Source organism: Barbatula barbatula (genome assembly GCF_947034865.1).
Source record: "Barbatula barbatula genome assembly, chromosome: 1".
Classification (NCBI taxonomy): Eukaryota; Metazoa; Chordata; class Actinopteri; order Cypriniformes; family Nemacheilidae; genus Barbatula; species Barbatula barbatula.
Window position 1 is genome coordinate 15,210,164 of NC_136766.1, and position 24,045 is coordinate 15,234,208.

Below are 24,045 nucleotides of genomic sequence, written 5' to 3' on the forward strand. Positions count from 1 at the left end.
TCAAATACGGAAAAGGAAACAAATTAATATTTACTTTCAAACAATACAACAGTCATATTTGTAAATGTATTTGGGAAAAAATATTATTATTTTTATGTGAAAACCTCGATTTTTCATGTATCTTGTCATGTTGTCTGTTTTTCACATTGCTGTTGGATGACTTTATCTCACTCCTGATGTTAAATTTTTGTTGAAATTCATGTGTGCTTTAAAAGCTTTAGTGGCAAGTGACAAGTTGCTACTGAAAGACTACAACAGCTGTCCGATACATCTGTACTGATGTTTGCTGTAGTCTTTATCCACAAGTTTCTTACGACCCATTACGCTTTGTGCGAAAGATGGGAGAAACTTCCGGTTCAATGTAAACAAACGCATTTTTGCAGTACTTTAAGTCATTTGTTTATAGCAGAATGTGAACATTCACACTGTAAACACTTATAAACTACATCAGCATTCTGTCCATTATTTTACAAAGAAATGGAAAGATGATTTTAATACTTGACGGCCGATATTTAGAAAGTTAATGATTAAGTTGTTGTGACAATAAACCAATGAGCAATTTGAAAATTATGAAGGGTTTTCAATTTCTTTACATGATTTCAATTGTATGCTATTGAAAGAAGTGGAAAAAATGTTAGTATTTAAAAGCGAACTGCAAGCGTTCCACGGGCCGCGTGCACATATCATAAAGCTGCTGTCTCATCATCTGGCCATTAATCTGATAAACATTAAACTGTACTAAAGATCACATGCTAAAGCTGCCTTTTTACATTTTTATTAATTTTCTCTACGTTTTGTTTAAAAGACGATAAGTGGAAGAAATAGGCACATGATGTGATATGTAAAATACAGTAAAGAATCCTTGTAAATCCAGTTTACTGTGTCGTGTTTTTATTGAAGACCATATACAGTGTGTTGATGATTACATTCATTTATTTGAACTCCCTTAAAAACTGTGAACTTTTTTTAAACATGAGCACATTCAGTCTTAGTGATGTTTAATGTTCGTTATCTATTTGCTTGAGATAAGTGGTCCACATCTTGAAGTTCGTCTTCTATAAACTGAAAAGTCCCTGACAGGAGCGGGCCGTCTTCACTTTAGATCTGTGTGTAAAGCGCTCTTTTTAATGACGTGTAATAAGCAGTGCCTGTATGTAAGTGTAGCCACGTACAGCAGGTGTTGCTTGTCAGTCTCAAAATGATCTTTTCATATGAAACCAACAGTATAACAATTCAAGATATGAATCACAGTCTCATTTTCTGTCATCAGAATAAGTTATTCAAGGTGCAATACACTACTTCCGCCCCTTCACCTGAAGTTGATTTTGTTGAAAATGTTGCAAACAGTAGACATAAATACAGGAGAACAGGAAGAGAAAGAACATAAACAGGTGTAATATTAAGACACAGAAGTCATATTTAAACCTCTGAATAAAGAGGGGCTGACCCGGGAGGCATCGCATGAAGAGATTTCATTTCGCTCCCTGCTCCTCCCCCAAGGACCCTTAATTACAGTTGTTGGAGGCAGAGGGGGTCAGAAGGGTGGGGGTTGATAGGATGCTGGAGAATCTCTTCATGTATTATGGAGCAGCGAATTCCCTCGAGGTACGTGTGTGTGTGAGTGGGTACGGCATTAATCGGAGGAGGAAATGTCTCTTGGCAATTCTACTCCAGCGGTTCAAAAGATGTGTGAAGAACACATGAATTATAAATCCCATCTGCACAAGACATGTGTGAGTATGTGCGAGAAGGTGTGAGACACAAAATGGATCTTAGAGGTGTGATTGGATGTGCTTTCCCCTTCCAGTGTGTGAATGTGGATGTATTCTTGTGTCTACACGCACAACAGTGCTCTGTCAATTCTCCGTGAGTGGATTCCTTTTATTTGCGGCGCACTCCAGATAAACACATCAGAATGTATTTGTGCTGCCCGGGTTTGCGCTCTCAAAACTGCACAATCAGCTTCGCAGTGCCTGCGAGTTTGCTAAACAGACTCTGTGAAACAGTCATTTGTACACATCGGGGGAAAACGCAATCAATAAAGAGAGGTCTGGTGGTTGCTTTTGAAAGGCTGACAGAATTTTATGTACCTCTTTAAAATGTTAATAAATGTGCTTTCTTTTCAAGTAAACTGCGGTACACCAAACCACAAAATACAACTGTAGAGTTGTAGCAACTGTATGTATCTGAAAATTCTAAATGTCTGCAATATTTCTTATACTTAATTTTTAGGTACTTATTTTACTCGGGTGCCAAAAATACTGTATCCGGCTTCTTAAAAACAACATTTAAAAGGACACAGAACACAGAGAAACATATTTGGAAGAAAGTTCTTGGCCATATTTGAGAAATAACAATGGAGGTCAATAGTGCCCCGGAACTGTTTGCTTTCCTACATTCTTCAAAATATCTTATTTTGTGTTCTACAGAACAAAGAAATGTTTAAAGCAATTTTTCCTACAATGGTAGTTAAAGCTGCAGTTTGTAACAACCGCCGTTAGAGGGCGCACGATCGAACAACAACAATGCCGTATTTTGGTGACGCTGTGAAGGAGCGTGGAATGATGGGATCTATTGTCTTCAACTCCACCGCTGATGGCCATCAATCAGACGGGAACGAGACATCATTAGCGTTAGCGGACGAGGTAAAGTAATAAAGTTTTATAAATGTTGCGTATAATTGTGGTCCATAATTTAGTGACTGCTCGAAAAAAGCTAGTGGCTTGCTAGACGCTAGACACTACTTTCGCATTTGTCCACGACACTGTTGTCATGCGGTTTCTACGTCAGTTAAGGTGCTAACAAAGGGTAGTACGGATATGATGCCATTGACAGGCGACTGCACAGCCCTGTGTCACTGTTTAGAATGACGATTTTCTCATGATTTACAAGTAGTTGGAAACATTTGAGATATTGTAAGTACTCATTTGTACAAAATATATAACACTGGCCTAGTGTTTTTCTTTAGATGTTTTACTGCAAAATTGTTACAAACTGCACCTTTAATAGTGGTCAAGAACTGTTTGGTAACAACCATTCTTCCAACATCTTTCTCTGTGTTCATCAGAATAAAGAAATATATACAGATTTGGAACAACTTGCGGGTGAGTCAATGAAGACAGAATTTCAAGATTAAGTAGAAACTTCAAAAACACACCCACTTGCAAACTTTTAAGCAATCAAATTCGGACTACAACACAAATGTTGTGTTGCCTACTGTAATGACTATTCTTGAGTCAAACTTCTGAGGTTTACACTGCCCCCGCTCCCCCAGATCATTCCAACCCCCCCTTATTAAAAAACACAGGGCGTTTCCAAATGGATGTCTTGTCCTTCATGCTTTTGGTGGAATATGTGATTAAGAGGTCTGTGATTAAATCTGTGATTTGCAGATGACATGCCGCTCACATCTTGGTATGTGCTAAGCAACAATTATTTCTGTTACCTTTCACATTGTTTTTATCAAGGCATAAGCCAATTAGGCATCGTGAAACATTGTGTTAGCTATTTCCAGACACAGTATGACCCGTGTTAGCAGGACTGACTCGCTATCATTGCTAAATAGTAAAAAACGTGGATCTGAATTCTGAGCTTGCAAGCCACAGGGTACTGGGTGAAAACTGTGTGTCTGGCTGCTGACTCTGCATTCAAGTTAAGTTCAAAGTCAGATGTATACCCATTTAATAAGACTAGTATGACTTACTTAAGAATGTAATGTGCTGGAAAAATGTGTGGTGAATATGTAAGGAAAATATTGTATGTGCACTATTGAAAACGGCTTTATCAATTACTGTAAAGAACCTCGGGAAATGTTCATCACTGCTATATCATAAACATCTCTGTGCTTCTGGGGATCATGTGAGACATTAAATCTTGTAGACACACAGAGACAAAGTGGAGGTTATATACACGTTAAGCTAATTTAAATGCAAAATGCAGTGTTGCTTAAAGGTCCCGCCCTGCTCACCACACTACCTTTTCTGTCAATTCCTCCATCCCCAATTGTTTGTTATTTACTAGGACCTTTTATTCCATTATTCTAATGTGACATTTTATTTACTGTAAGATCATATTTTCAGGTATAATCTAGTGCTATGAAACACTATTGTTCCAGCCATATTTCACAACAGCCACGCTTGACCTTCTAGTGGCCATAAACCTTTCAATCCAAAAGGGACTGAGGCTTTATCAAGGAAACATGCAGAAACTTAATCCAGAGTTTCTTGTTTGTGTTTTTTGGACAGTCTCTGAAACGTGAAGTTGCAGAACAAACAAAAGACAAGGAAAAAGCTCAAAGACTAAAACAATTCAAATCCAAAAGCATGAGTATTCCTATTAATTCCAGCCAGAAAACTAAAAAAATATTTTGGGGTTTATAATGCCTTATCTTTAAGAGGCAGTGCAGCCAAGAGTTTCAGTTTTGCAAAAGCTTTATTTTGAGACAGACACAACCTCTCCACGAAGGGAAGAAACACCGCAGGATATACAGAAAGGTTCTAATAAATAGCTAGTGGATACAAAGTAGGGCTTAACTTGAGGGGCTGTCTGTGAGGTCTTATGATAAGACGTTATAGCTCACTCAATTACTTTGTTACCATAAAGTAAATATACTGTACTAGTAAAGTATTTTTCTATTATAAAGTTATTTAAGCCTGTCTGTATCTTACACCACTATCTAAAATGTTTGAACTTCTAAAAGGATGATACGCAAGCTTGGTTTTACCCAACAAACAAAAACCCCCAAAAGTATTTTACTTCTGCAAATCTTCAGCTTTATATGATTGATCTTCTCCTTGTGTCTTCGAATGGAAGTTACTCCATCATCATTTCAGTGCATAATTTATGAGAGGTGCAGCAACAATTAAAACATCAACAAGAAAGGCTGTACATAATTCATAGGCTGTCTTATACAGAATGACTGGCAGTCTGGGCCCTGTCTTTGAAGTCTGGCGTTCGGCAGACCCATGAATATCATGAATAAATAGAAGATTTAATTAATTTGATTCATTTATTCTACAACATTGATTTTTCCGAGCAGAGCCATCTGTGTCACTGAACATTTTTACTGCATGAGAAGCACTGAGCGGAGTGGCCATTCTCGCCAACTGTTCCTGATAAGCACCATGCGGTAGACCTACAAGACGACTCAAGTGTGTCGTTTTCACAAGGCGCATGCCGAACTCAAAAGGTGGGAGACTCGAAAGGGATAAGTAAAAGGATGATGATGTTGGAAGATGTATCGTGCAAATTAAACGGAGGAGGAAGTCAACTAATTTCGTCTTCCTGTTGTACAGAAATATCCAGATGGTTACTCTCTGCCACACAGATACCCTACCTGCCTAAACACATGTCTCGCACAGTCATGTACCCTTTTCTAATAAAACATTTAAAGAAAAAGACACTCTCCCCATAACTCCTCTAGTGCACGTTGGTAAATGTTTGCCCTGTTTTGCACAGAGAGCACTTCCTGAGTGATGAAGAGGCCCTAGCTGCGTAAAAGACAGTGTTCAGCATTACACCTGGTCATTAGGCAGCTGCGCAACTGATATATTGTAAAATGAATCCCACCCGCATATCAACCTTAAACCGACAGCCTAATGAGAGCATCGGAACAAGCATGGCATCAATTATTCCATACACAGTTCTATATTTTTAGCTCAATCTTCTTTTCACACGTCAGTAGCTTTAGTCTTTATGTCCGTAATAGAAGTCGTCTAAAACAATTTCTCTCACGAGTCACGACAGATTGATGATTAAGCCTAACTTTGCAGGAGGATTTATAAAATTCCCTGACAACAAAGCAAAACAAACAAAGACCTGTTTGGCAGTCATTATTCGGTCAGCGTTAGTCACTAATAAGTGGGAAGTGCGCGAGGCAATTAGCACATGATCCAGGAAACCCCTCAGCAGTCTTAATGAAGTCATTTCTAAATTCACTGCAAAGGCACTGGCCTCTGTTATCCCACCCTGGAGGACTGCAGAAAACAACGTGAGAAAGAAACCCTGTGTCTCCTTAAAGGAAATTTCAGATTAAATTATAAACTGATTTCGCTTCTTGCATGGTGGAATAAAAACAGGATTGGATCAGTAGATTTTAAATCAGTGATCTAATTACAAGTGTTTTCAAATGAACAAATCTGACAGAAAACCCCAAATGACATATACATTTTTTTCTAGGGTGCAGCTTTGGATCTTTCAGCTTGGAGCAAACATACACTCTAAAAATTTAATATTGTTGCAAGTATATTAATGTTTAATTTAAACATACCTAATGGATTTGACAGGTACACCGAATACTAAATGTTCACACAGTTTTTGAGAGCAAATAAAAAAGCCTGAAGCCACATTAAAACCTGAATATCTCAAAATCAATTCGGGTTCTATTCCCATATACTGTAAATAAACACATCTGACTACAGGACTTAAATACACTAATGTTCAAAATATCCAAGTAAGTTATAAGTTACAGAGAAAAAAGTTTTGATATAACAAAGTTCCATTTTATAAGTCATTCCATCAATAACTACTGTTACAAACAGCATCCTAGCTTCATATTACACTAAGAACAGCACACACAGGAAATTTAGGTCATGCTGAACAACTATATTGTTGAAAAGAAACTTTCTTTTGTCTAAACAGGATTGATAAACAGGCTGACTAACTGGCAGTAACTGTCATTAGTTAAATGACTTTAGTTAACAATATTCAAAAGCACCACTTATTTCAAGTTGGTATGAAAAAATATTATATTCAATAATTCCCAGTTTTAGTAAACTCATCGTTATATTTGTATATTTAAAGAAAAGTGTATTTTGTTACTCACCGCCAGAGGGAACTCTCAAGAACTTTGTTGGAGTCTGCATGGTAATATTTAGTCAGAATGAGGATGACCTACGAAAAGAAAACCATTATTATTTTCATTAAATGAAAATAATTTTACAAACTCATTTATTTATAGTAGTATTTATAGTAAAATATTATGAATATTTTAAACGCAGTATAAAATAATATAATTATAATACTGTGTGTGAAGCAATGAAAGAATACATTCAAAACACACAAACATATTTTCTTTAATCCAGTTTTTAACACTTGCTATTAGGATCTCACATGTATATTTGCAGAGATCATTTCAATCAAAGCCTTTAGCTCCCCAAAGACGAAATTACCAAGAAAAAGCTCTTTAAATACAGCAGAAGCACACCGCCCTTATTCCACTCACACAGCAGCATGATATGTTTGTGGTATTATAAACAGCGCATATGTTTCCCTCATTTGACACATTCATCAAACTGTGATCACAGTCCAACCACTTGCTGGACAACATCCTCTTAACCTCTGCTATGAAAACAAGTCTTATTGGACTGACTGACTGCATGCAGTTGCTATAGTATAAATGTACACACCAGGATGATGCCAAGGAACTTCTTTCTTTAGCCTGCAGCAGTAAGTTAGAAGTGTGAAAAGACCTGACAGAAGCTATCGGCCTGTGGCGTTACATTAGCAAGTGAAATTTGGACATCAAACGTGCCCTTTCTTCATACACCGGCAGTGTAAAATGTAGAGCAATTCTTTAGGCTTTTACACAAGCAAACAACACACAAACTTCATGCTAGTTGGATTACATAAAATGCACAGAAATGGTACTGGTTCCCGAATTAGTCTTTATATACTGTAGGGTATTACTCATAAAATCTTGTTATTAGAAATGACTGTCAAAAATCTGTGCACTGATTAATTTGTCGCTTTATAATCCACTGCTTTACAACAAGTGATGGTTAACCCCAAACTGAAAATGATGTCATCATTTACTCACCCGCTTCAAAAAGAAAACAAAAAACTGAGAAACAAGTAAAATGTTTAGTAAAATGAAAAGAACTTTTAGATTTCTTACACTGTGGCACCACACCCTGATGTCCAGCCAGAGGACAACCATCTGCTGGAGGCATACAGTACCTGTCAACACTCCTGTTTTAGCCCTGAGTGTTTTTTTTTGGAGCTGTGAGACATTTAAAGGTCCATTCAGTGAAAGCTAGCAGCAAGGTTGCGAATTGCAAACGGCCGCTCACTGCAGCCTTCCCCTTCCTTTCGAAACACTACGCTGACAGAACATGGCAAGGGGACCCGCAATGTATGCAGATAGAAATAGCTCATTCTAAGGTAATAGATATATAACGCTTCATTGTGTAAGCTCTCTATATACCTCTGATGACATATATATATATACTGCATTAAAGTGCATTTCTATCAATAGATCATCCCAAAAATGAAACACCGGACCTTTAAGTATTGTTTATGTACTTTTCAAATTGCAATAATGGTTTTTAATAGTTTAACATGCTTGTCATGTACGTTGAAATATTACTGTAGTGTTTATGTCATGATCGGGGTGGTGAGACACGGACAGAGGACCCAGGTGCAAAAAAAACCTGTAAGGGGTTAACAGATATTTTTATTTTAAAAGACCCATGAGGGGGTAACATAACAAAACAGTGATGGATACAATAACATGACAAGACAGGACTAAGACTAACTATACTTAAACAAGACTAAAATTAACTACCAACATGAACCACGACTAGACTAGACTAGACTAGACTAGACTAGACTAGACTAGACTAGACTCACCAAACAAAAACAATAAACCAGCACAAGACAGAAGACACAAGGGCATTCAAAAAGGACCAAATCAAGAGGGGAACAGGTGTAGGGCATGAATCAATAACGAGGAGATGAGAGGGCGGGAACAGAGACGAGACCGGAAAGAGTGTATGGAAGACCATAAGGGCCATAAATGCCTCTCTCCACACAAAACATGAGATTCTGTCATGATCCTCCCACTAAACCAAGTGAAACATGACATGATGCGGCAGAATCATGACAGTTTATCTTATGTTTACAATAGGCTTATAGTTTATTTTTCGAACACACAATTTTATACGTGCAACATTGTCCCCCTACATTTTTGTATTTACATTAATAAGTGCAAATATCCCGTCTTGATAGCCATTAATAACCATATCTATCCATATAAGAATGTAATGTTGTAGTTAATATTAAACGTTCTAGCTTAAAAAATAGGTGAATGCAAATCTTTTTCTCTAGAAATAATACTTCAAAAATAACTTTAATTAGTTTAAGGTCTTATTCCAAAATGCATGACGTCATTTTTTCCTCATCATCTAAGCATCCTTTTAGTCTGTTATTGTCTATATGGTCTTGTTCTGAATTAATCTTCTGTCTTAGTTAACAAGACAAAATATGGACCCATCTCATTATCATGAAACAATTTTTAGGCATATTAAGACATCCCTCATTATTATGAACATTATTTTAAAGAACATTTTAAAAACTTACTATGAAGATCTGTCATAAAATGCTTCACTGATTTAATTGCAATAGAATACTAATATATTTGTAACACTTTACAACGTAGCCTTTTTTAACATTAGTTAAGCATTAGATGACATAAAATTGCATTGGTCATGCACCATGGACACAAACGACTGTATTTGAGCTTGTATTCAAAGCACTATAAACTGTGTAAACCAATGAACAAGTGTCATTGTCAGTCATCGGAAAGAAAAGCATTTACTAATGCTAATAAACACATGTAGCAAATTATTCAGTAGGGGGGCCCGAAAATGACTAAAGCCAAGGGCCCACCACCTCCCTAAGTCTGGCTCCAAATACAAAGTACTAGTAGTGAGCAAAAAATGTGTTTTCTTACTCATTTAGACATGCTTTTTAGTATGATAAAAACATCTTTTGTAGGATTTTGAAAAAAGCACGTAATGACATCTTGATTTACACTGGAGGCTTCGGTTGGCACATTACAGATGGTAAAACTTACTGAAGTACCACCACAAGATCCTTTTCAAAATATGATTGTACAAGCTGCTTGAACAATAGAAGCATTGTGACCAAAGTATCCTACAGTATGTTCGTAAAAATGGGCAGTAAATGTTTTTCTCTTTTGTGCATTAGGATAAAGGTACAACTGCAAAAGAAAAATGAAAACACAGCGGGATATATCTCTCTCACACACAAGCACAATTATTCCTTTTTCTGGTCTGTTTGGTTGAGGTATAAAAGCCGGGGTGAGGTGTACCCCTTAAGGTCTTTCCTATCTTTTATTCATGTTAGCAGGATGTCTGAGTCTGCAGTAACAAATCAGCAGTGTGTGAATTCAGAGGATGACTTGTGTATGTGTGTCTCGTTCATCCTTCTCCACCGCCTCACACTTTGTGTCTCTGACAGCAAAACCCAATGGAAAAGCATCGCCATGATAAAGGGTCAGAGAGTTTTAAAGCCTTGACAGAGTGATTGACAGGCAGGTATTGGAATGTGGCAGCAAGCGTGACTGGGTGAGCTTTGGGGCTGTGCTCTGGGGATTGGCTGAGAGGGTCGTTGCCCGGGGCCTGTCCCTCCCTCTGTAGACAACAGAGGCGTTAAAGGTCGGTAGGGTGCGAGCCAAAAGCAAAGGCGTTTTAACGGTATTGAGCTTGTGTATGGACTAAATCTATTTTAAGCTTCTACAATGAGTCATGGCAGAAGTCAATCTGACTGCTATACCCAAACCGAGTCTATTAAAAATTAAATTACCCCGGCAATCAAGTGGATATATTTTCAAAGGTGCCTTTCAATCAAGCCGGAATATTTTTTCTTGCCGCTGATCTCAAGGAGTTAGTATGTTGCGCACTTTAATTCCTTCTTGGAAATCAAGTCTAGGTCCAGACATTGTCTGCATATACGTCGGCGAACTTTACACGGAGAAATTAATGCAAATTTATACAAAAATATAGCTGCAAGCAGCAATTATCGGGTTTCGAGAGGTTTAGGTTAGTAAATGTCGACGGGCTTCAGGGATGGCAAACTAACATGTCCACAATCGACAATACAACCCCACATTCAGAAAAATTAGTCAGATGGTCAGCATTGGCTCATACAGACCGAGGCATGAGCACACACACATGCACATATAGGACATACATTACATTTTCTTATATCAAGTCATTCAGATAATTCAGTAGCGAGACTCACGTTATCAGGATAAATTAGTCAAATCCATTTCAGAAATGGCCCTAACACACATCCTCAATGAATGATAAGCCTTTAGACCCAGAATTTTGACTTAGGTGATCAGTAACGGTCTATGCAGACTACTCATGCTTACAAAGACATGTATGAAAAGCCCATTTGAATGAATATTTCACCTTTTGGACTTTTATGAAGGCATGCCTCTTCTGATGAGCATGCTTGTTTTGAGTCATAATATGTATAATACTACTTAATTGCAAATCAGTTGGATTATTTATTAAGGAGTAGCAACCTTTAACGTACATTTTTCACGTTAATATAATAAAGGACCCTGTAATGGTCACACAACAAAAAAACTCAACATGTTTTTGATCATTATTGACCTAGAGAGTCCAGAGAATTGTACTATGGTGGAAATTTTGAAATTGCTTGGAAATCAAAGAACTAGTTTGCAAAAGTACGTTTGTAACATCATCAGCAATAACTCCTGAACCGTTTGATTGACATCAATGGATCAAGAGGCAAATTTGTTCAGAATGAGAAGAGCTATCGTATGATATCAATAGTTTGTGTGTTTGTCAAATGTCACGTGATACACAATTGTTTAAGTAATGAAATACGCGTCAATTTAGCAATTTCTACTGGTCTAGCCCCACCTAGTGTCCAAACGCCACCTTCTTTTGTAGGTGACCTCGGAGTGATGGTCTTCACATATGTTCCAAGCCCCATGATGATGTGTTAATCCGTTCTGGATTTATGGCCATTTTAATGTGATAGGCTCCGCCCAGTTGAGTTTTTGGCCTTCCCTACCGTGTATGAATACAAATTACAACTTTTTTTCAATGATTATTTACATTCACACTCCACAGAAGTCATCTGCATTGGTTTGGTTCCGATCGGTTGAAAAACCAAGGACTAGTTCGCGAAAGTAGATTTTTGACATCGTCAGCGATAACTCACGAACCGTTTGATCGACAGAAGCGAGTCCAGAGGCAAAGTTGTTCAGAATGAGAAGAGCTATCATATGATGTAAATAGTTTGAGTATATGTCAAATGTCACGTGATACACAATTGTTTATGCACTGTAAAAACGTTACTTCGCCCCCCGGTGGCCGAATGAGTTCATATTTCTTACACACCTTCAGGACCACGAGTCGAACAAGCTCAGCGAGTGTCGTTTCGATCGGCCCCCGTTAACCCTGTCTAATGAGTGCTCAAAATTCATTGGCCGATGGCGGCCATGTTTTTTGAGAAACGCCAAAGTCCTTTTATACAGTCACGGTGCATGACACAAAGACACACCATACCAAATAATAAGTCGATCGGGCAAACGGTTGCGTAGTTATAGCCCTTTTCGAGTTCTTTGCTATTATAGCGCCACCTAGTGGCCAAACACCGAGTCTTTTTTACTGTGACCCCGGACTGATGGTCTACACATACGGTCTAAGCCCCGTGAAGATAGCTCAAACGGTTCACGAGTTATGGTCATTTTAGTGAAACAGGCTACTTCCGGTTCGGACGTTTTGATGCCCCCTAGCGGCCCTGAATCGAAATTTCAACTTCTTTTTATGATTATTCATATTCACACTCCACAGAATTCATCAGCGTTGGTTTGGTTCCGATCGGGCAAAAATCCAGGGACTAGTTCATTTTTTTTTTTTTTTCATAAAATGCAAATTAGCGGAAAAATTTGCATACCGGAAATGAAATCGGAGATATACGTTTTTTAAGTTTGGAGCCAAGGATTCCAATGACACCAAACACTTTGTAGTGCGACATCCGGTTTACGAGCATTGAGCCCAAACGCATTGGCCATCGCTATAGCGCCACCTATGGACCGACATGGCTGGCTCCGAGTATCTGAGTAGCGTGCAAGACTACAACCATCCGACAAAGTCTCGAGTTTCTACGACTTACGGTTTGGGCTGGGCAACGCGTTTTATGGCGGAATAATAATAATAATTAAAGCTGCAAGCAGCCTTTAAGCGGGTTTCGAGTTTTAAGGCAGTCAAAAGCAGTCATGCATTCATGAACAGTTTAGGGGGTCACACCTCAACACACGCATGAAGGATCAAAGTCCAACACACACACACACAGAAAAATGACAGGTATGAACTCAAAGAAACTATGCATGCTTACAGAAACATGCACGTATACTACAAGAACGTTATTTTTCTGACTGTCAAATCATTTGGACAATTCGTTAATGAGTATCCGATTTTCATTGTTGTTGGCTTTTAAATTGGAGAGAACGTGCTTTCAAACTCAAGAAGTCTGAAGTTCCTGGGACGAGACGTTAATTTTCAAAGCGTATCAGAACCTGTAGATGTATAACCGCTGCATAATTACAGTTTTTAGTGCCATTTTTCCCGTTATAGCGCCACCTAGTGTCCAATCACCGCGTTCTTTTTACCGTGACCTCAGAGCGATGGTCTACACATATGTTTTAAGCCCCGTGAAGCTATCTCAAACCCTTCTCTAACAACGTCCGTTTAAGTGTCATAGGCTTTACCCAGTTCAGTTTATGGCCCCCCCTACCGTGTATGAATACAAATTTCATCTTTTTTTCGAGTACTTTTGATGTTCACACTCCACAGAAGCACTCTGCGTTTGTTTGGTTCCAATAGGGCGTAAAACCGCGAAGTAGTTAGCAATAGTAGGTTTTTAACGTTATCATCGATATCTAATGGACCGTTTTATTGACAGCAATGCTTCAAGAGGCAAAGTTGTTCAGAATGAGAAGAGCTATCATATGATGTAAATAGTTTGGGTATATGTCCAATGTCACGTGATACACAATTGTTTAAGAATTGAAATGCGCGTCCAATTTGCCATTTTTACTGGTTTAGCGCCACCTAGTGTCCAAACGCCACCTTCTTTTGTATGTGACCTCGGAGTGATGGTCTACATATATGATCCAAGCCCCATGATGATGTGTTAATCCGTTCTGGATTTATGGCCATTTTAATGTGATAGGCTCCGCCCAGTTCCGTTTTTGGCCCCCCCCTACCGTGTATGAATACAAATTTCAACTTTTTTTCAATGATTATTTACATTCACACTCCACAGAAGTCATCTGCATTAGTTTGGTTCCGATCGGTTGAAAAACCAGGGACTAGTTCGCAAAAGTAGGTTTTTGGCATCATCAGCAATAACTCACGATCCGTTTGATCGAAAGAAGCATTTCAGGAGGCAAAGTTGTTCAGAATGAGGAGACCTATCAAATAATGTAAATAGTTTGAGTATAAGTCAAATATCACGTGATACACAATTGTTTAAGCACTCCAAAACAGTTTTTTCGCCCCCAGTGGCCGAATGAGTTCATATTTCTTACAGACCTTCAGGACCACGAGTCGAACAAGCCCAGCGAGTGTCGTTTCGATCGGCCTCCGTTAACCCTGTCTAATGAGTGCTCAAACTTCATTGGCCGATGGCGGCCATGTTTTTTGAGAAACCCCAAAGTCCTTTTATACAGTCATGGTGCATGACACAAAGACACACCATACCAAATAATAAGTCGATCGGGCAAACGGTTGGGTAGTTATAGCCCTTTTCGAGTTCATGTATATTATAGCGCCACCTAGTGGCTAAACGGCAATTCCTTTTTACTGTGACCCTGGACTGAGAGTCTACACATAGGGTCCAAGCCACGTGAAGATATCTCAAACGGTTCACGAGTTATGGTCATTTTAGTGAAATAGGCTACTTCCGGTTCGAACGTTTTGATGCCCCCCAGCGACCCTGAATCGAAATTTCAACTTTTTTTCAATGAATATTCATATTCACACTCCACAGAATTCATCAGCGTCGGTTTGGTTCCGATCGGGCAAAAATCCAGGGACTAGTTCATTTTTTTTTTTTTTCATAAAATGCAAATTAGCGGAAAAATTTGCATACCGGAAATGAAATCGGAGATAGCCATTTTTTAAGTTTGGAGCCAAGGATTCCAATGACACCAAACATTTTGTTGTGCGACATCCGGTTTATGAGCATTGAGCTCAAACGCATTGGCTATCGCTATAGCGCCACCTATGGGCTGATTTGGCTGGCTCCGAGTATCTGAGTAGCGTGCAAGACTACTACCATCCGACAAAGTCTCGAGTTTCTACGACTTACGGTTTGGGCTGGGCTACGCGTTTTATGGCGGAATAATAATAAAGAATAAAAATCCTTACAAAAACAATAGGTTTTCAGCCCTTCGGGCTCGAAACCCTAAATATAGCTGCAAGCAGCAATTATCGGGTTTCGAGAAGTTTAGGCAAGTAAATGTCGACCAGCCTCGAGGACGGCAAACTAACATGTCAACAATCGACAATATAACCCCACACCCAGAATAATGTGTCAGACGGTCAGCATTGGCTCATACACACCCAGGCATGCTCAAACACACATGGACATAGATTACATTTCTCATATCAAGTCATTCGGACAATTCAGTAGTGAGACTCACATTATCAGGATAAATTAGTCAAATCCATTTCAGAAATGGCCCTAACACACATCCTCAATGAATGATAGGCCTTTAGATCCAGAATTTTGACTTAGGTGATCAGTAACGGTCTATGCAGACTACACATGCTTACAAAGACATGTATGAAAAGTCCATTTGAATGAATATTTCACCTTTTGGACTTTTATGAAGGCATGCCTCTTCTGATGAGCATGCTTGTTTTGAGTCATAATATGTATAATACTACTTAATTGCAAGTCAGTTGGATTATTTATTAAGGAGTAGCAACCTTTAACGTACATTTTTCAAGTTAATATAATAAAGGACCCTGTAATGGTCACACAACAAAAAAAACTCAACATGTTTTTAATCATTATTGACCTAGAGAGTCCAGAGAATTGTACTATGGTGGATATTTTGAAATTGCTTGGAAATCAAAGAACTAGTTTGCAAAAGTACGTTTTTAACATCATCAGCAATAACTCCTGAACCGTTTGATTGACATCAATGGATCAAGAGGCAAATTTGTTCAGAATGAGAAGAGCTATCATATGATATCAATAGTTTGTGTGTTTGTCAAATGTCACGTGATACACAATTGTTTAAGTAATGAAATACGCGTCAATTTAGCAATTTCTACTGGTCTAGCGCCACCTAGTGTCCAAACGCCACCTTCTTTTGTAGGTGACCTCGGAGTGATGGTCTACACATATGTTCCAAGCCCCATGATGATGTTTTAATCCGTTCTGGATTTATGGCCATTTTAATGCGATAGGCTCCGCCCAGTTCAGTTTTTGGCTCCCCCTACCGTGTATGAATACAAATTTCCAAATTTTTTCAATGATTATTTACATTCACACTCCACAAAAGTCATCTGCATTGGTTTGGTTCCGATCGGTTGAAAAACCAAGGACTAGTTCGCGAAAGTAGGTTTTTGACATCATCAGCAATAACTCACGAACTGTTTGATCGACAGAAGCATTTCCAGAGGCAAAGTTGTTCAGAATGAGAAGAGCTATCATATGATGTAAATAGTTTGGGTATATGTCAAATGTCACGTGATACACAATTGTTTATGCACTCCAAAAGCGTTACTTCGCCCCCTAGTGGCCGAATGAGTTCATATTTATTACAGACCTTCAGGGCCACGAGTCGAACAAGCCCAGCGAGTGTCGTTTTGATCGGCCTCCGTTAACCCTGTGTAATGAGTGCTCAAATTTCATTGGCCGATGGCGGCCATGTTTTTTGAGAAACCCCAAAGTCCTTTTATACAGTCACGGTGCATGACACAAAGACACACCATACCAAATAATAAGTCAATCGGGCCAACGGTTGGGTAGTTATTGCCGATTTTGAGATATTTGCTATTATAGCGCCACCTAGTGGCCAAACACCGAGTCTTTTTTATTATGACCCCGGACTGAGGGTCCTCACATATGGTCTAAGCCCCGTGAAGATAGCTCAAACCGTTCTCTAGGTATAGCCATTTTAGCGAAATAGGCAACTTTCGGTTCGGATGTTTTGATGCCCCCTAGCGACCCTGAATCGAATTTTCAACTTTCTTTTATGATTATTTATATTCACACTCCACAGAATTCATCAGCGTTGGTTTGGTTCCGATCGGGCAAAAATCCAGGGACTAGTTCATTTTTTTTTATTTTTATAAAATGCAAATTAGCGGAAAAATTTGCATACCGGAAATGAAATCGGAGCCATTAGGGTTTTAAGTTTTGAGCCAATGATTACAATGATATAAAACACTTGGGTGTGCGACAAACGGTTTAGGAGTTAGGAGCAAAAAAGCGCTTTTCCTCGCTGTAGCGCCACCTATGGGCCGATTTGGCTGGGTCACTGTATCTGAGTAACCTGCACAGATACAACCAACTGACAAAGTCTCGAGTTTCTACGACTTACGGTTTGGGCTGGGCGATGCGTTTTAGCGCGGAAAAATAATAATAAGAATAAAAATCCTTACAAAAACAATAGGTTTTCAGCACTTCGTGCTCGAAACCCTAATAAGAAGAAGAAGAAGAAGAATAAAAATCCTTACAAAAACAATAGGTTTTCAGCACTTCGTGCTCGAAACCCTAAATATCACAATTTCACAGCTATTAGCTAATGGATCTTAAAGTAATGTAAATGTCACACTTTTCTAAAAAAAATCTCAAGAGGCTTTTAGAACAAAACCAAGAAAATGAGTGCAGGATAAAGGTGTATATCTCAGTATCTTCAAGTAAATAATGCATCTATAAAATACATCAAAACATAGTACAATATTGTCCCTGCGTTATTATATAAGGGTTTTAAATGCTGTATATTTTTATTTTGATTACCACATTAACAAAAAAACTGTATCAGAGCAGATTACTATACAAACAATAAATCACAAACACTGTTCAAAGCTGCACTGCATACAATTCTTTAGAGAAATATACACAGCATACATTTTCATATGTTTGTTTTTGCTGTTTACTGAACTGAAAGTAAAAAAAATGAGGAAGAGGGGGAAAGAGCCATCTGACAATTATTTAAACGGTTAAACATTGTGTGCTTTCCTAAACTTCTCTTGGACTGTCTCTCTCTTTAGCCCATCCCCAATCCATCATCAAAACCGAAATCATCTGAAAATCATCTCCGGCATCAGACCCCCAAACATCCTCTTGGAAATTCATGCAATAATTTGTCAGTAACAACAGTTTACCAGATGGGATCTGTAACCCATCTGAAGAATCTCTCTCAGGACTCTGGGAATACTTAAAAGTTACTGTTTCTGCAAACACAGCTGAATCTGGACCAATGACCCGGTATCTTATTCCACTTATGTTTGTGTTCCCATAGCTGGCCATAGACAAAGAGCTTCCATACTTGGGATGAATAAAACATACAGCAGTTAAGTGAACTATACTCAACACACTAAAGACAGCTGAATCTATGCTTCACATCACAGTGTCATCAGCACACAAACTGGGGGCAGTGTTGCTCTATTTGTCAATACAAACAGCATTCTGACAATTACAAGTAGTGCAATTCATTGAACTGAAGCTAATCAAACCTAGCAGTGATCCGCGACACGCTCATGTTAAAGCATCAGGCTGCACAGCGTGTACTCTTCGCAGCCGACCCGGGGGGGTGAGTGCCCCCGCAAAAGCGTCAGATGGCGGTCTTTGCAAAGACTCTGTCCGCACACAGCTGTCTGCAGTATAACAGTAATGAATCACAGGGAGCAAAGCTTTTCGCCCACTGACATCATGCAAACATGGTCAAAAGAAAGGACCTGATGATTAGCAGCCTAAAGCAAAACCTGTGAACTCCTGTAAAGCAAGCTCCTTATTAAATTGATATCAGCATGCACAGAATAATCTCTCATTTAAAGCCATAACAAAGCTCAGACAGAAGGGAAATGACAGCTTTCTTAATACACGCACGCTGAGATTAAAGCCCTCTACATATCTGTTTACCTAGAGCAAGAGAAAGTTTAGAAATGAAAAGAAAAAGAGAGTAAAGTGTCAGAACAAAATAGACAGATGGTTCAACTAGTGACTTCCAATCTGCATTTCTCTTTTGGGCTATCAATTCAATGCATAGAACTACAGTAATTTCACATTATAGAAAAGAACAACATATCATAGAAACTAAAACAAAGTGAATTATAATCTTGTGAAAATAAATAACTAGAGCACAAATAAACTGCAGTGCCCTGATTTACTGATTTACATTATTGGTTGACACATAGAAATGATAGATGATAAAGACTGAAATTGGAGAAACTCACAAATCCTTGCAAATCGTCACCATCGCTATCCTGTATAGGAGCGACTAAATGCAGCACACATTACACTCAAGAAACATAAAAGTGCCTATTGTAGCCGGAGTCTCACTGCAGAAAAGGCAGGCCCACAGTTTGTCTCTTCAACCGTTCTGTCGTGAGATGAGGGGTCACAGTTCTGCTTGTGGGGAAAACGTTTTCGGCTGCTGTGAGTAATGGCGATGGAGGACGGAGGACGACCAGCCATCAATCAGTCGACAGCACGGCAACCGACAGACTCTCTCACCGAGACCTTTTGAGTAAAAGAGCTGTGAGCTCAACGCATTTACCAACACACTGGCCCTCATCCCAGAATATCAGCTTGGCAAGCTGATTTTAGCTACATCTAAATCAGAAAATATCCGCAGAACATCACATGATGCGGAACACAGCAATTTGCTTGAAAGATAGCACGTACGGCGCCGTCTGCAGGGAGACTTTTACGGACACCATAAATCTGCTGCTAATTAGAAGTGAAGACAAAGTGCAGGTGAGTAGGACAGCGGGAATCATAAAAACAATTTATGATGTAAATTATGAAAGCATTAATTGCTCAACATTTTATAGATGGCTGTACAGAATTTTTTATGTGGATAGACAGACGGGTCAATTGACTTTTATGATGTGTTGATGATAATGTGTTTTTTATTAATACAACACACTTTGTTGTACCCTTGATAAAGATAAACATCTTAATGGGTTGTAACCTTGTATAAAAAGAGTTTCTGTAGAGATGCACTGAAGTAGGTATACTCCTCTTGTTGGCTTTCTAACTGTGCTGCATGTGTTTATTTCTCACGCATGTAAAAAGAAGACAGTCAATCTATTCTTGCAGTTATATTTTCACAGACTGCTTCTGGAATCCCTTTCAAAAAATCCAAAATATGTACGAAAGGTTCTCCAAGAGTGTCAAGGGGATGTTCTTTGCCCGCAGCTCTACGCTTTGGTAGAATGCCATTTTTCAACCAGTTGGTGACATTTATTAGGCAAGTCAACCGGGGTGTGACAAGCTGAATGGACAAACACAATGCCACAAGGGGCACCATTGAAAAAGGATACATGGCAAACATACCACACGTGAACTGTGACTGAACAGAGCACTTACTTCATTTGACCATTCAACATTCCAATGAACTTCACTGAATGGCAATAAATCAAGCGAGGGAGAGAGAAGCTCGACACTTGCATGAACAGAACGAAAGTCTGTAATGTAATTCATGCTCCTAAAGCCAGACATGAAAATAAATCACTTCTCAAGAATGCACGACCCTCAACTAATCCGGATGACGCGGTGAGACCACACACATCCGAAGAGATATATAGACAACTATTAAAATACTCAATCTTGTCCGTTTCAAATTAAGGATCGATTGGTTTTCTCAAAGCACACATTTCTTAATTGATTAAGAATGGGTTTGAGAGGAGATGAATCCCAAATGTGATAAATGAAGAACAGGCCAAATATTAAATGGTTCCTCTTCGTTAAATCGAGAGGACTCTGGTATAAATTGTTACGCATGCTAATTCATCCCAGGCTTAATACCCATAATCCAAGGGAGTGATGTTTAGGGTCTTACATTACTTCACAGAGTCTCATATAGATCTCTACCCATCAATCATATAGATTGACAAGGTTCACTGAGGGATCTGAGATTATGAGAGAATTAGTGTACAGATCCGCCAGTACAGAACTATTTGCAAACCTTTTACTTCAACTAAGAAGCTTTACTTACTAAAAGACAGACTGAGTGCCAAGGTTATTTTAGTTCACTATAATCTAATCTTTAAAAACGTTTCTGTTCATTAAAGTCAAATCAAATATCGACCTAAACATTTAGGGAAACGTTTTTTAAATGTTGGCTCAAAAACAACGTAAAAAAAGCTCAAATCAAAAATAGAAGGCTAATTTGAAATATTGATAACACTATATTAAACTATAATAACTCTGCTGAGCGCCACAAGTATTTATTTAGCACACTTATATACAGTTGCTATGTTGTGGAGACTTGTATTATTAGATGACTATTATGTATACTAGAAGTATTATGTTTATTTTACAATTACTCTTTTACAACAATCTCAACAAAAGTAAAACGGGTAAAATGTTTTAACAGCATCTTACATTATAGAACCCCCTGAACAAGTAAATTAAAAACTGATGCTTTATAACCTTACGGCTGCTCAGCAAAGATTTATTCATCTCTCTAAGTGATATCTATGTATGACAGACTTAGCACACTAAACTGTAAACAAAGTCTCACTGGATTTGTGCATTATTGTTGCTCGCACTGGCACATGTCTTGTTTAGCTGTAACAAAACAAATAATGCATTTGCAAAGCACTGCTGGCCAACAGAAATGCTTGGCACCCTCGCATTCATTTGAGGGACATGTAAAAACAGCTGATGCAGGGAATGAGAGGGAAGAGGGCGTCGCTGCAGCTGTGTTGTTTCTTTACAATTATTTCTTTCCCATACCAGTAAATCTGTGGGAAAATGTAAACAGATCGGGGGAAGAGGAGAGAGCAGGTGGGGTATTGCAGACAGACAATGTCAACCGTGAGTTTTGCGTGCAAGTGTTTTAAAGGTGACTGAACTTCCTGTGTGAGTGCAGAGATGAACCGTGGGGAGACGTAGGCTTATAGTGAACCGTGTGGATAGAAGTTTTGGCAAGCGTTCCTGGCCAGCTGACAGTGAGCGGCTTTTCTCAGCCAGACACAGCGAGAGAGGCTCACGGTGGACACAGCTGTTAGTACTGGCATAACAGCTGTCACCTATGTAACATCGTAATATATCTCTCTCTCTCTCTCTCAATCATCCCTTTGTATCATGCTAATTCCAGATTTCCCATATCTCTACATCATTCTGTCCACTTCCACCCACTAAATTTTGTCGCTGCATTGCAATAATTCCACTGCAGTGATACATTTGAGTCTATATTTTTTCCAATGAATCCGTCCTGTCAACTTTAGAAGGGTGAAGTGTCCATAAGACTAAACTTCGTATGTGTGTGGATAAGTCTGATGTTAAGACTTCAGCTGTGCAGTGATCCCTGCTAAATAACAATTAAATATAACTGTGTAGTAATTAAAGAGAAAATGAACACATTATGTTATAGCCAGAAAAGATCGGGCCTCAGATAAACAAAGGTTTGTTTGTTGGTTTCGAAGCTGGTTGTTTATGGTTTTACGCGTCTTAAAAAGAAGAGGAATGTGAAAGCCATTCCGTCTGAGACCCCTCAGGGCAGACTGCATAAAGCTCAACGGTTCACCGATGCCATGTGCCGCGCTGCTGCTTAACAAAAATGTTTGTGCTTTGCCAGCATCCAGTCAAACAAATAAATCAACAACTGATGACTGGAATGAAACAATTACCACAGAAGATCACAAACACCAAACAAAGTCTTGAGGGTGGAAATTCTGACCAGAACATAAATCAGAAAAGACTAAAAGAGTAAGAAAGAAAGAAAGCTCTTCAAGAACTGTAAGATTATCAAGAATAAAAACTCATTTTAAAAATGAGAAATACTGTTTACTTGATAGTATAAAAAATGGTTTAGTGTTAAATCCTGGATTTTTATAGGCCTAATAAATGTAAAAAACATAACACACAATACAGTAAATACGTTCAGCTGTGTCACTACAGTTTTTACATGCCTTTATTAATCTTTAGATGTCTTTAGATGAGCTGATACAATCAATGTTTCCTATTACCTATTATGCGTTTTATACAAAAACTGTGTATGACAGTTGTGAGTAAAAGCATCAATGCAATGAAACGACAGAACACAAATCCATCTATATACAATCAGTGTTTTCTTTAACCTTAAAGGCGGGGTGTTTGATTTCTCTTAGCCGTTGTTGATGTTCAAATCACCCAAACACATCCCTACCCCATCTTTCGCTTTCGTCAGCGCTCGGCTCGACTAATGTCCGTCCTTTGCACTGTGCACCTTACTGCTGATTGGCTATAAGGTTGTCTAAAGCGTAATTCGGAAATCGGACACCCCGCCTTTAAGTTAAAACCTTTCCAAACAAAGCTATAACCATTGCCTGGTTATTGGAATCATCTTTTATGCACACTGATATTGTCTCGAGGATCAAGGGAAATTAGAGTGACCACTAGAAAGAAACCCATCTGATGATGAGAGAGTAATTGAGAGGCATACGATGCCCACACAAGGTTTAGAAGAGAGCAATGTAAACACGATAAGTAAGGAGAATTCTCTGAAGCCAAGCCTAATGCTCTCATGGTTAATTGAATCAAGTGTGTTTTGGCCTCATCACTCCATTAAACTGTGCATAAGGGCCTGACTGACTCCCAAGAGTCATTCATCTCACTGCTGCTCTCTTACCTTCAAAAAAAACTCACCAGGAGCCCTCACCTCAAAGTAAAATAAAAGCTTTCCTCGCTTTAGCTCTGCACTCTGACTCCTTTTAAGTTCTTTTACAGCTTTTGCCAGATGGTTCCTTCATTTAACCACTTAATACAATTAATTTGATAGATTCATGAAGTATAGAAGGCGAATCTACACATATTGTACATATCATTCATTTCCTTTTTTAATTAATTTTTCACAGTGTCTGAAGTTATTAGGTTTTAGAGAAAATTTGTGATATTTGTTTTAACTGGCCAAAGAATATCGGCTGTGTTTACTGGCACGCACTACTTTGTTTTGTGGGACCACCCTGTTTCCAGTATGTTCCAGCCCCCATAGATGTAGGCAGTTTTTTTAATACAGAAAATAAAAGT

The 24,045-nt window shown here is 38.7% G+C and overlaps 1 protein-coding gene across 1 annotated transcript in view; it reads right to left on the reverse strand.

The window, feature by feature from the left end:
- sorcs2 (sortilin-related VPS10 domain containing receptor 2) overlaps window positions 1-24,045 on the reverse strand; it is a 150,020-nt gene that overhangs the window by 92,917 nt on the left and 33,058 nt on the right. The window contains exon 2 of the mRNA XM_079447231.1: window positions 6,824-6,891. Within this exon, the coding sequence (XP_079303357.1) occupies window positions 6,824-6,891 (68 nt within the window). The remainder of the gene's footprint in view (window positions 1-6,823; window positions 6,892-24,045) is intronic.